Raw genomic sequence first — 13,161 nt, 5'->3', positions numbered from 1 at the left:
CGTTTTCCCGGGTATGGATGTACTACAGTGGGTTTCTTTGGTCTGGTTTGGCTGCATTGGGTCTTCATTGCTGCACGTGGGCTTTCTCTAGTTGCAGAGAGCGGGGGCTACTCTTCGATGCAGTGTGTGGGCTTCTCATTACGGTGGCTTCTCTTGTTGCGGAGCCCGGGCTCTAGGCACGTGGGCTTCAGTAGTTGCGGCGCATGGGCTCAGTAGTTGTGGCCCGCGGGCTCAGTAGTTGTGGCACACGGGCTTGGTTGCTCTGCGACATGTGGAATCTTCCTGGACCAGGGATCGAACCTGGGTCCCCTACATTGGCAGGCGGATTCTCAACCACTGCACCACCAAGGAAGTCCCCTACAGTGGGTTTTGTTTAAATGCTTGTTTTCGTAGTTAATCCTCTCTTGTTAGATAAAAGTGTTTTTTTAAATAGCCGGAGGAGGAGGGCTATAGCCATAAAGCGATCGTTGTAAGGAGAGAACCAGCATCCCGGCTCTCCCAGTAGTTTATACATAGTTTATACTGCTTTCCCTGAAATCACTCAGGCCTCCCTGGAAACACACATTCTCCAAGAGGCTCTCCTTTCCTACAGCCATTTCTGGTTCTTGCAACACTGAACACAGTTGCCATTCCGGGGGCATATTTGTGGGGGGAGGTTTAAACACTGACGAGGGTAGATAGAAATGATGAAAAAGTAGAAGTGAAATCTCAGAAGCTGTGCAATATTATCACCCTGACCCCACCCGGAGACACATCTTAGGCCGTGTGCTAGCCGCGCAGATGAGGACAGACCGGATCTGCCATTCAGGGGTGGGCCGGGAGGAGAGGAGGCTGAGACGACAATGACTCCACTTACTTGCGCTTTTCTCTGGTTCTTCCTAACAGGACACCACGGCGTCCGTGCGCATCGGCCTCATGATGGAAGAAATGATCTTCAACCTCGCAGATACACATCTGTTCTTCAATGACCTGGAGGTTTGGAATTGCTTGATTGCTCATTTCATTCCATAGTTGCTGTATTTAATCACCTGCATCTTGTTTGGGGGCAGAGACACTGCCTTTTCTTTTTCCGTTTTTTTTCCTTTTTCGTTTGGAGGCTAGAAACTTTTGCTCACAACCCCGAAGAAGGCACAAAACTGTGGCCAGCCATGGCTTATTGGAAACACACTTGACCGGATTCTCTCCCCACCTTCCCTCTCTATGGTTAATGGGCTTTTCTCTCTGCTCTAGTGGTGATGTCCACTGGCAGTTTTACTAATCCAATCAAGGCTGCGTAGTTTCTTCCTCCTGAAATTTGCTATTTAATAAAGTTTATTAAGACAAATTAGTACAGATCCTCCTGGGTCAGGAATAATTAGCAGTGGGCCAGGATGGAAGCTTTTAAAAACAATTTACATTCTCCTGAAAACATGTTTTACAAAGAGAGAGAGAGAGTGAGCGGTGGGGCCGTGCGGATTTAAAGTATCTGCTCCTGTGCCCCTAAGCAAGTAGCAAGGGAGATAGGAAAAAGGGGGAGAGCAGCTTCAGAAATAAATTTAATTCGTTTGTTTATACCCAGCCTGTGTCGGAAAGATTGGGGAAGAATTTCAAATAGAAAACATATTTAAAATAGAGCTACTAAAGCAAAAGCAAAGGAACTGAAAGCCATGTAATGAATAAGGGTGAGGCATTGTACCAGAAAAAGTCTGGCTCAGGCTAACTACAGCAGTTAAGTTGAGTCTCTCTGAGCTTCCTGGTAGACAAAGCAAAGAGGGAAATGCAGTGCACTACTTACCCCTAATGAAAGAGCAAGCAGCTTTCTCCAAGGTGAGGAAAGTTTTTTTTGTTGATAAGAGGATTAATGTGGGAATCTTCTAGCTTTGTAAATTATATTCTCGTTATTGGTTTAACAGATTGAAAAATAAAGGCAACCTAAAATAAAACTGCATGTAAAAGAACAATTCTATTTATCCTAGTAGGAATATTTTTTTCTTAGAATCTGGAAAATCCCTGGGTACTCAACTGTGAAGTAGTAATATGAAGGCTATAAATTGCAAATCTGTCCTGGCCAACTGAGAGCATTACTCATTTATCGTCAGGAAAGGATACAGAGTTTCCTTCCCAGTCTGCAGTCCTAGAGTTCCAGAAAGGAAAATCCTTGCTGAAATGATCGATCTTGTGTTCCGTCCAGTCTCAGCAAGCCGTTTGGGCCTCAGCCCTCCCATCTGTGAAATGAGATTGATGCTCTCTGCCCAACATCTTTTTCAAAGAGAGGATTGAGATAGAAACTTGCTGAGGAAGGGGACTTCCCTGTTGGTCCATTGGGTAAGACTCCATGCTCCCAATGCAGGGGGCCGGGGTTCAATCCCTAGTCAGGGAACTAGATCCTGCATGCATGCTGCAACTAAGGCCCAGCACAGCCTAAATAAATAACTAAATATTAAAAAAAAAAAAAAAAAACTTGCTGAGAAAGAAAGCTTTGGAGCAGCGGAGAATGCCAGTAGCATCAAGGCCCAAAACTATCTCACATTGCCAAAAGCAATGTGCAAGCTCCCTTTACAAAGCCCTCTTATGTCTTGGGGGGAAAAAAGAGAGAACTTAAAGTTAAATTTTTAAATTAAAAAAAAATGGCAATTGAATTCAGCAAGTATTATGGCGCCTAATATAGTAAAGACTCAGCTGATTGCACGTAGTAAAACCCAACCTGCTTTAGCAAAAAATGGAAATTATTGGCCCTTGTATCTGAAAAGTCCAGGGTGGATGTAGTTTTTCCCTGTCTCCTGCTTAGAATGTCACCTTTGTGTGAGGAGGGACGTCTGTCTGAGTCACCCTAAATCCCCAGGGACCAGGCAGTAAACAACCAAACAAATCCATAAACAAGCATGCTTGTGGTAGTGAAAAGGACGTGAAGAAAATAAAACAATCAGATGTGATAGTGAGTGTTGGGGGTGAGGGAGTAGGGTAAGGGAACAGCATTCTCGAGGGGGTCAGGGAAGGCATCTCCAGGACGTGGCACTTGAGCCAAGGCCTGAATGATGACAGGAACCAGCCAGGTGGAGACCAAGGGAGGTGGGATCAGCAGGTGCAAACGCCCTGAGGTGAGAACTAGTGTGACATCATCAAGGATCGGCAAGAAGGACAGGTGAGTGCAGTGAGTGAGTGAAAGCAAGGGGGCAGCTGGGAGGGATGAGTCTGGAGAGGGAGGCATGAGCCGGACACGAGCCATAGACGTCAGAGTTGGACAACCATGGGGCGAGGGAGCATGAAATGGGAAGAGCCACGTGACCTGATTAATGTTTTAAAATGACCACTCTGGTTGCTGCATGGAGATTAGGCAGTAGGACGGGAAAGGTAGAGACAGCGGGACCAGCAAAGAGATACTTCCAAGCAAAAGATGAAAAACGGGTTGGATCAAGATGGGAAGAAGACGTGGACTCCGGGAGAATGGCAGGAAAGCTGAGAGGCCTTGCTGACGGGTTGGATGTGGGGGATGAGAGGAGAGAGGAGCCCAGAGGGGCTCCTGGGCTTGGCCTGACCTGGGTGATGGTGCTGTTCTCTGTGGTGGGCAACACAGGGGAGACGGGAGACTCCATCCTTCTGTTGTGGGCACATGAGGTCGGAGGTGTCTGGGACACCCCAGTGAAATACCAAATCGACAGACAGATACGCGAGTTTGAAGCTCTCAGGCAGTGACTGGTAGACACTTAGTAAGCACTTTGTCCGTCTTGTTGAACCTGAGGCTCAGAGCCAGGTATTTTTTGGACTGGTGTGTGTTCAAGCCCATGTCTTCAGAACCTTGCCCCCTCTGCTGTTCTGCGCTGACCGCAAAGTCAAAGTCGCACCTCTTGGAAAAGGATCTTAATTACCAGCTGGAGCTACTCAGGGAAGCCAGTTTGTTTTTATTCTCTACATTTTTTTCCAAAATGTCCCCAGTGCCAGAAGCCCCGAGGGCACCTCAGCAGAATTGAAACCATGTCATACGATGCAGAAGTTAAGACACAAGTGAACACATATTGCTTGCTGGTGCAGGGAGCCCCCGTCAAAATCTGAAGGGCAGCCCGGTGGAGCTCCCCAGGGAGGTCCTTCGGGGCTGGAGCCCGGCTCCGGCATGGATGGTCAGATGATGGCGTTTAGGGAACGAAGTCAGATCCCCTTCTGCTCTGAGCCTGCAGTGCCATCTCTAAATAAGGAGATCAGCTCCCACAAGCAACGGCAATTTATGGAGAGTTTATCATTCACCAGGCCCTGCTCTAAGTGCTGTGGATTCAGTGGCCAAAAAAACGAAAATAAAACACAGCAAGATTCCCCCACCCTGGAGGCACTGACCTTCCAGTTGGGGAAGCAGACCATAAACAATTGAATATAAAATGTCAGATAAAGTGCTCCAAAGAGAGGCCAGCAGAGCCGGAGGAGATGGTCACAGGGACTGTTTTCCTTGGTAAAACCAGGTAAGGCTTCTGTGACACTGGAGCAGAGACCTGAAGGAGGTAAGGGAGAGGACCACGTGGGCATCTAGGCAGAAAGTGTACCAGACAGAGAGAACAGCAGTGCAGAGGCCCTGGGGCATGGTCAGAGTTGGCAAGTTCCAGGAACAGGAAGGAGAGCCCAGTGCAGCTAGAGCAAAAGAGCAGGAAGGACTGTGGAGGGCATTTTGGGGGAGGGGAGACAGATCACGTGGGGCCTCTGGGCCATCATAAGGCTCTGGGTAACATTCTAACAGTGACCAGAAGCTATTGGAGGATTTAGAGCAGGGGAGCAACATGACCTGACTCACTGCTCAGAGGCTCCCTCTGGCTGCCGGGTGGAGAACAGACCAAAGGGGGCAATGGTGGAAGCAGGTGTTTGCATTAGATGGTTCCCGGACTGAAAGGTGAAAGTGCTCATGGGGCAGGGATTCCATGAGGAGGACTGGTCAGAGACAAAGTAGGTGCCAAGTTCAGCTGTATCTCAGGACTGTAGGGATGCGTGTCCAGAGTTTACGGCAAGTGTCTGCTAGTCAGTTCAGTCTGCCTTTGAGTCCTGGCTCCACCATCTCCTGGCTGTGTGACCTGTGCAAGTCACTCCACCTCCTTTGAACCTCAGTTTCCTCATCTGTTAAATGGGTAGAAGAAAAGCCCCTAACTTCCAGGGTCGTCAGGATGATGGGAGATACACGGAAGCAGTCAGCAGAGAGCCTGGCACACGGTACATGCCCAAGAGATGGGCCTCCCCACCAGAGGGCTGCATGTGCCACTGGGACTGTGCAAGGGGGGTTTACATGGTACAGGGGCAAATTGTTTAATTTAAATCATTATATGTTTATTGTATGATGAGCTAGAAAAGGTAACTAGGTTGCCCAATCCCCAATTTTACCATAATTCAGTAACAATACATGTAATGCAGAGATAGGGCAAAGATTATGACAGTGGTGAGCAACCTGGCCCTAAATGACAGCAAGTTGCTGGAGTTTGGGCATAAATATTGACAATTACCCGGCCAACTTGCCTTTGTGCGAGGGCTACTTCTTTTGCAGTAAAATCCAGGGCAGAGGATCCTCATCTGAAATGTCAGCTGGGTTGTGGAGCAAGGGGGGCGGTTTGATTGAAATTCACACACCTGACGCTTGGGAGCTCATAAAAGCATCCTCGGGCTCACTGAACTGCGCATGTGCCACTGCCAAAGCCAGGCCGGACCCGGCTGAGTGGAGGTGCCGGGGAGCACAGTCCTCTTGGGTTTGATTTCAGGGCTCAGTGTGCAGCGGGGGAGGCGATGCCATCCATCCTCGTGGCCCCTGCGTAAAGAGGTGAGTGGGGGAAAGCCCCGTCCTCGCTTTCCCGTCTTCCCTCGTTCTCAGAGCGCAGGCTCTCGATGTCTGCAACCTTATTATCGTCAAGTGGGGAAGGGTGAGTTTGGAAATGGGGAGGGAAGTGTGGGTTATCACACGAAGGGGAAGAACTGTCGGCTCCTAGCAGTTGGGGCCAGGGGTGCCACGTAACCCAGTACTTCGTACAGCCTTGTACAACGAGGAATCATTCCCCGCAAAATGCCAGGGGCACCCCGTTGAGAAACGCTGCACCAAGCCCTTGAGAGTAGTCAGTCAGCTGCACCATATTTACGGATCACCTAGCGTACAGCACAGTGCAGGCTTCATGTAACTTGCTTTTACTTGAAAAAAAATTTTTTTGTTGTTAAATTTACAGTTTTTCTCTTATTAGTGTTTTAGGGGGGAAATGACTAGCACATTATGCCAGTGATTTCATAGGTGATATTGCTCAGGATGAAACTAAGGTTTTATTTTTTGTTTGTTTTATTGAAGTATAGTTGATTCACAATGTTGTGTTAGTTTCTGGTGTACAGCAAAGTGATCCAGTTATACATATATATTTTTGCATATTCTTTTCCATTATGGTTTATTACAGGATATTTATATATAGTGGTGTGTATCTGTTAATCCCAAATTTATCCCCCCGTTTCCCTTTGGTGACTACATGTTTGTTTTCTGTCAGTATGTCTGTGAGTCTGTTTCTCTTTTGTCAATAAGTTCATTTGTGTCATACTTTGGATTCCACGTATAAGTGACGTCATATGGTATTTGTCTTTCTGTGTCTGACTTACTTCACTTAGTGTGATCATCTCTAGTCCACCCATGTTGCTGCACCATGTCATCATTTCATTCTTTTTGATGGCTGAGTAGTATTCCATTGTAGATATGTGCCACATCTTCTTTATCCATGCATCTGTTGATGGACACTTAGGTTGCTTCCATGTCTTGGCTGTTGTAAATAGTGCTGCAGTGAACATTGGGGTGCATGTGTCTTTTCAAATGAAGAGTTTTCTCCGATACATGCTCAGGAGTGGGATTGCTGGGTCATATGGCAACTCAATTTTTAGTTTTTTAAGGAACCTCCATACTGTTCTCCATCGTGGCTGCACCAATTTACATTCCCACCGACAGCGCAGGAGGGTTCCCTTTTCTCCACACCCTCTCCAGCATTTGTTTTTTGTAGACTCTTTAATGATGGCCACTCTGACCAGTGTGAGGTGATCCCTCATTATAGTTGATGTTTCCCTAATAATTAGAAGGTATGGTTTTAAATGTTTAAAAAGGAAAGTTGATTGAAAGGGGGTATGATAGGGTGCATCACAAATAGTAGTGGTGAATATTGTTTGAGAAATTGTCTCAGTGTTATCAATTATGTTTCAGTAATTTAAATCTCTGTGTGACAGAAAATGTGTCTCTTACGGAAGGCCACAGTCAAAACCACTTGAAAGCCAATGCTCTAGAGCCCTAGGGATGTCTGTGTTCTATTCTGCACTGTCCAATACAGTAACCACTGGCCACATGTGGTTATTGAGCACTTGAAATATGGCTAGTGTGACCGAGGCATTGAATTTTTAATTGTATTTAATTTTAAATAATTCTAATGTAATTAGCCACATGTGGCTGGTGGCTATCATATTGGACAGAACATTTACTTCATTGTACACATTGTAGAAAGTTCCATGAGACAGTGAAGCTCTGGAACCCTAAATTTGTAAGACATGACCTACATTTCAGTTAAGATGGTGATGATAATAATAATAATAATAATAGTAGGGCTTCCCTGGTTGGCGCAGAGGTTGAGAGTCCGCCTGCCGACGCAGGGGACACGGGTTCGTGCCCCGGTCCGGGAAGATCCCACATGCCGCGGAGCGGCTGGGCCCGTGAGCCATGGCCGCTGAGCCTGCGTGTCCAGAGCCTGTGCTCCGCAATGGGAGAGGCCACAACAGTGAGAGGCCCGCGTAACGCAAAAAAAAAAAAAAGAAGAAGAAGAATAGTAACAGTAATCACAGCTGACATTTACTGAGTACTTACTAGGTACCAGGCACTGTTTTGTGCGGTTTACATGTATTAACTTGTTTAATCTTCACTATTGTTATCCCTATTATCTCAGTCTGCTCAGGCTCCCATAACAAAACATCACAGACTGTATGGCTTAACACAACTGAAATTAATTTGCTTACCATTCTAGAGGCTAGAAGTCCCAGATTAAGGGGCTGGCAAATGTGGTTTCTGGTGAGAGCCCTCTTCCTGGCTTGTAGAGACCACCTTCTCACTGTGTCTCCACATGGCCTTTCCTCAGTGTGTGTACAAGGAGAGGGAGAGAGAAAGGGAGAGAAAAAGCATGTGCTAGCCACCTCTGCTGTCTCTTTTTATTAGGACACTAATCCTGTCAGATCAGGGCACCACCGTTATGACCTCACATAACCTTAATTACTTCCTTAGAGTCCCCCTCTCCAAATACAGTCACCTGAGTGTTTGTGCTTCCACATATGAATTTGGGGAGGACACAAACACTCAGTCCATAACACCCATTTTACAAATGAAGAAACTGAGGCACAGAGAGGTTAAGCGAACAGCCCAAAGTCACACAGTTGGCAGTGGCAGTATTCAGACCCAGGCAGCCTGGCTCCAGGGCCCTTGCACTTATCCACCGTGCTGTGCTGCCTCCCCCAGGAGAACGATTGCCATCTGGCTGAGAAAGAAGATTCCCAACAGGAAATCTAGACTCTACAGTGCTGTAGACAGTGGGTTCAAAGGGAAAAGGAGAGCAGGGAGGATTGGTGCAGCCAGGAAGCCTGGAGGAAGATGAGCAAGGCCTGACAGCAAGAGGAGGAGAAATTCCCAGTGTAAACGAAGAAGACAAAGATGAAAAACTCCTCCGTCAATCATGTCATCTTCACATCGTATATGCAAAACAAAAGTCACACAAATAACAGCAGCCTAAACCACTACGGCACCTTCTCTTCCCCCCTGTGCAAGGGGAACAAAGCAATAAATAAAGGATCTAAATGCATTTCTAGAAAGAAGGATGTGGACTGAGGTTGGAGCCGAGTGGGGGGCACAGGTGAGAATGATAAACCCAATCACAGCGACAGCTGACATGTCCTGAGAGCTCACTGTGTGCCAGGCAGTGCCCAAAGGGCTCACCTGCATGCCTTCATTTAACCTTTCCAGCAGTCACAGGAGGTAGATGCTGTTACGTATCCCCATTTCAGAGATGGGAAAACTGAGGCACGGAGAGGTTAACTTGCCCAGGGCTGACACGTATTGAGCTCTTACCCTGTGCCAAGCATCACACGTGCATTTTCTCACTGAAATCTCACAAGTACCATGGAAAGGGAGTTTTTTTTTTTAATCTCTATTTTACATATGAAGAATGAAGCCCAGGGAGGTCATTTTTCAAGGGTCACAGAGCTAGTAAGAGTAGAATGGAGATCCGATCCCAGGCCAAGCTGACTTCTAGGCTGGGACGTTTATCTTTCACGGAAGATACAATTATTTATTTATTTATTTATTTTTTCGCTGCGTTGGGTCTTAGTTGCTGTGTGCGGGCTTTCTCTAGTTGCCCCAAGCGGGGGCTACTCTTCGTTGCAGTGTGTGGGCTTCTCATTGCGGTGGCTTCTCTTGTTGTGGAGCAAGGGCTCTAGGCGCGCAGGTACAGTAGTTGTGGCTCGCGGGCCCTAGAGCGCAGGCTCAGTAGTTGTGGCACACAGGCTTAGTTGCTCTGCGGCATGTGGGATCTTCCCAGACCAGGGATGGAACCCGTGTCGCCTGCATTGGCAGGTGGATTCTTAACCGCTGCGCCACCAGGGAAGTCCCAAAAATACAGTTTTGAGATGAACAGTGAATTGGAGAAGGAATACGGGTCCACAGAGTGGATGGAAGAAAAGAGGCCTTCATAAGAAACAAGATCAACCTAAAGGTTTTGACAGAAGGTATCCCTGGCCTGAATCAGGCGTGGCCAGGCTGGAGGGTGGGGTGGAGGGGGAGCGTTTCAAGATGCTGCCAGAGCTTTGGGAAGGATCATGCTGGAGGGACTCAGAAGTGGCTGGAATCTGGGCAGGCTGTGGCTGCCTGCCTGACACCTGGGCCTGATTGCTCAACGTCTGATTTACGGTTCTGCAGGAGCTGTCAGGGAGAATAATATTTCACCGTGTCAGCGCTGAGCTGCTCTCCAAGACGTCCTGCCCAACTGACCATTAATGCAACACAGGCCACAGCCTGTTTAGTGCTCTTCAGATAAGTTAAACATTTAAACAACATGAGAAAGACAGCCCAGGTTTCCCTCCCAGGGAGCAGGCCCCTCTCTGGCTAGTCTAGAGGCAGCATTAAGCACTCTCACTTTTAAAATATACCTGCCTTGAAGGAGGAGTGGGCAGGGAGTCCATCTGGGCTTGGATGAGAGTCATTTTTCTAAAGCAAATTTGTCAACAATTTCCTTTCTGCATTCGTGTCTCCAGGCAGCCAAGGACAAAAAGTAATGGGCTCAGACCACAGCAGAGCAGGTTGGGAAAACCCCGGCTGTCACCAGCATAAATCAGAACAGATTTTGATGGGTATTTGTCACAGGCTTACTGTTCAGAAACAAGCAAGGATGAGAATACTAAGGATCAAAACCTATGGGGTGCTTAGGGCTTCCCTGGTGGCGCAGTGGTTGAGAGTCCGCCTGCCGATGCAGGGGACACGGGTTCGTGCCCCGGTCTGGGAAGATCCCACATGCTGCGGAGCGGCTGGACCCGTGAGCCATAGCCGCAGAGCCTGCGCGTCTGGAGCCTGTGCTCTGCAACGGGAGAGGCCACAACAGTGAGAGGCCCACGTACCACAAAAAAAAAAAAAAAAAAAAAACCTGTGGGGTGCAGGCAAAGGCTGATCCAGACAGCCTTAAATTACATTTATTAGAAAACCAGGAAAATTAATAAGAACTGGTAATTGAAAAGATCATTAAGGTAGAAAGCCTTTGGCAAGCATGAACAAGAAAAAAAAGAGGGAGAAGAAGAGATCAGTAACCAACATCCCGAATGAAAGCGTGGACATCATCATAGGTTCAGGGGACCTATTTAGTTATGAGAATACCATGAGCAGTATTGTTCAATGAACTTGAAAACCTGGATGAAGTTGACCCTTTTCAGAAAGATGTAAATTATCAAAATTAACCCAAGGGGGATGTTTTAAATAAGTAAACCTGTGACCATGGGAAATTGAAATCGTAGTTAAAGGTGTACAGCTCTAACAAAGGCACCAGGTCCAGCTCGTTTTAGACAAGAGTTCCACCAAACATTCAAGGAAAGGATAAATAAATCCAATCCTGCACACACTGCAGAGCAAAGGAAAGGTGGGATGCTGTCTCATGCATTTCAGGAGACTAATGTGACCCTGAAACTAAATCTGGACTTTGAGCACATGACAAAAGGATAAATCACTGTCATCGCTGATGAAAGATGGGACGCTCCTGCAGTCCCACAGATACCTTCACCCAGGCCCTGTGACCCTTTATGTAAGTTCCACTTGGCCCTGTCCGAGCTTCAGTTTCCACACTGGTGAAAGGAGTGGTCGGGACTATAATCGGCATCATTTATTAGGCCAGCCACGTGCCTCATTACACACCTGCAAGTGGATGCATTACCCATATTTCATAATTTTTTAAAAATCCAGGACTTCCCTGGTGGCACGGTGGTTAAGACTCCACACTCCCAATGCAGGGGGCCTGGATTCGATCCCTGGCCAGGGAACTAGATCCCACATGCATGCCGCAACTAAGGAGCCGGCAGGCCACAACTAAGGAGCCCGCGAGCCACAGCTAAGGAGCCTACCACAACTAAGGAGTCTGCCTGCTGCAACTAAGACCCGGCACAACCAAATAAATACTTTTTAAAAATCCTGGAGACCTTGGTCTGTTGCCCAAGAGGGCCCAGAAGCAATGACACTCCTGCAGCAACTAGCACATCCAGCATCCATATCTTGGCTTCAAAACACCATTTTCCAGTGAAAGGAACCAGGGCTCCTTGGAGAAATGACTGGTTCTAGGGCTGGGACAGAGAAGTTACATGATAAACAAGGAGCATCTTATGGTACCAAAAACTAAAGAAGGGCTCAAAAAAACCCATGATGATGGGGTATGTCAAAGGGACACAAGTGCTGACTGGAAGTGTTCCCAGTGGCCAGAGCTGGAACACTTTGAGTACTAAAACAAATAACATAGTATTCAACCCAAAATATAAAATAAGTACCCATGAGTCCATACTGACACAGATAAATGATTGAATATATAAGTGGGGGAGAACAGACAAATCTCCCATACAGAAAAATTCAAAATAATTTATGTAGATACCCTACCCTTTACTGTGAGCTTTGCATAGTTTCTTCCTTCCAAAGAGTGTACTATGGAAAGGTGGGGGGAGAGTAACTTTACAGTAGAGAGGCCTGAGGAACACTACCTGAGCCAGGTGAGCAAGGTCAACATCAACAGTGATGTCATGTTGATAGTATGTACCCTTGATGTGATGTGATGAGAGCGGCACTCTTACCTCTGTGATCTTCCTCACCAAAACCCATAACTCCAGTCTAACCATGAGAAAAACATCAGACAAATCCCAGTTGAGACGTTCTGCAAAATACCTGATGAGTACTCCTTTAAACTGTCACTAAAACCAAGGAAAGTCTGAGAAACTATCACAACCCAGAAGAACCTAAAGAGACAAGATGACAAAATGTAATGTGGTACCCCAGATGGGATCCTGAAAGAGAAAAAGGATGGCAGTAGAAAGACTGAATAAAGAATTGACATCAGTTAATAATAATAATATAGTGATATTTATTAGTTGTGACAAATATACTATTTGAATATAAGATGTTAACAATAAAAGAAACTGGGTGTGGGACACATGGGAACACTCTACTGTATTCACAATTTTTCTGTAAATCTAAAACTATTCTAAAATTTAAAGTTTATTACATGGACTTCCCTGGTGGCACAGTGGTTAAGAATCCACCTGCCAGTGCAGGGGACACGGGTTTGATCTCTGGTCCAGGAAGATCCCACATGCCACGGAGCAACTAAGCCCATGCGCCACAACTACTGAGCCTGCGCTCTAGAGCCCGCGAACCACAACTACTGAGCCCATGCACCACAACAACTGAAGCCCAGGCGCCTAGAGCCCGTGCTCCACAATGAAGAGGAGCCCCCGCTCGCTGCAACTAGAGAAAGCCCGCGTGCAGCAATGAAGACCCGATGCAGCCCCCCCAAAAAAAGTTTATTACAAAAAAAAAACTGAAGACTCACAGGTGTCTAGTCACTTTCCCAAGATCACACACCTAGGGAACAGCGGGGCTGGCCCTGGAGCCCAGGGATGGGCATTTGAAGGCCAACTACAACATCAGGG

The 13,161-nt window shown here is 47.0% G+C and overlaps 1 protein-coding gene across 2 annotated transcripts in view; it reads left to right on the top strand.

Annotated features, from left to right (window-relative positions):
* The window catches only part of EYA2 (EYA transcriptional coactivator and phosphatase 2), a 174,889-nt gene that overhangs the window by 137,386 nt on the left and 24,342 nt on the right, over positions 1-13,161 (top strand). For both annotated transcript variants that reach the window (XM_069541444.1, XM_060032674.1), the window contains exon 9: positions 886-975. In XM_069541444.1, coding sequence (XP_069397545.1) covers positions 886-975 — 90 coding nt within the window. The remainder of the gene's footprint in view (positions 1-885; positions 976-13,161) is intronic.

The sequence above is a fragment of the Delphinus delphis genome, chromosome 15 (assembly GCF_949987515.2).
Source record: "Delphinus delphis chromosome 15, mDelDel1.2, whole genome shotgun sequence".
Taxonomy (NCBI): domain Eukaryota; kingdom Metazoa; phylum Chordata; class Mammalia; order Artiodactyla; family Delphinidae; genus Delphinus; species Delphinus delphis.
The sequence above is the reverse complement of the archived record's forward strand: the minus strand, read 5'-3'. Positions and strand labels throughout refer to the sequence as shown.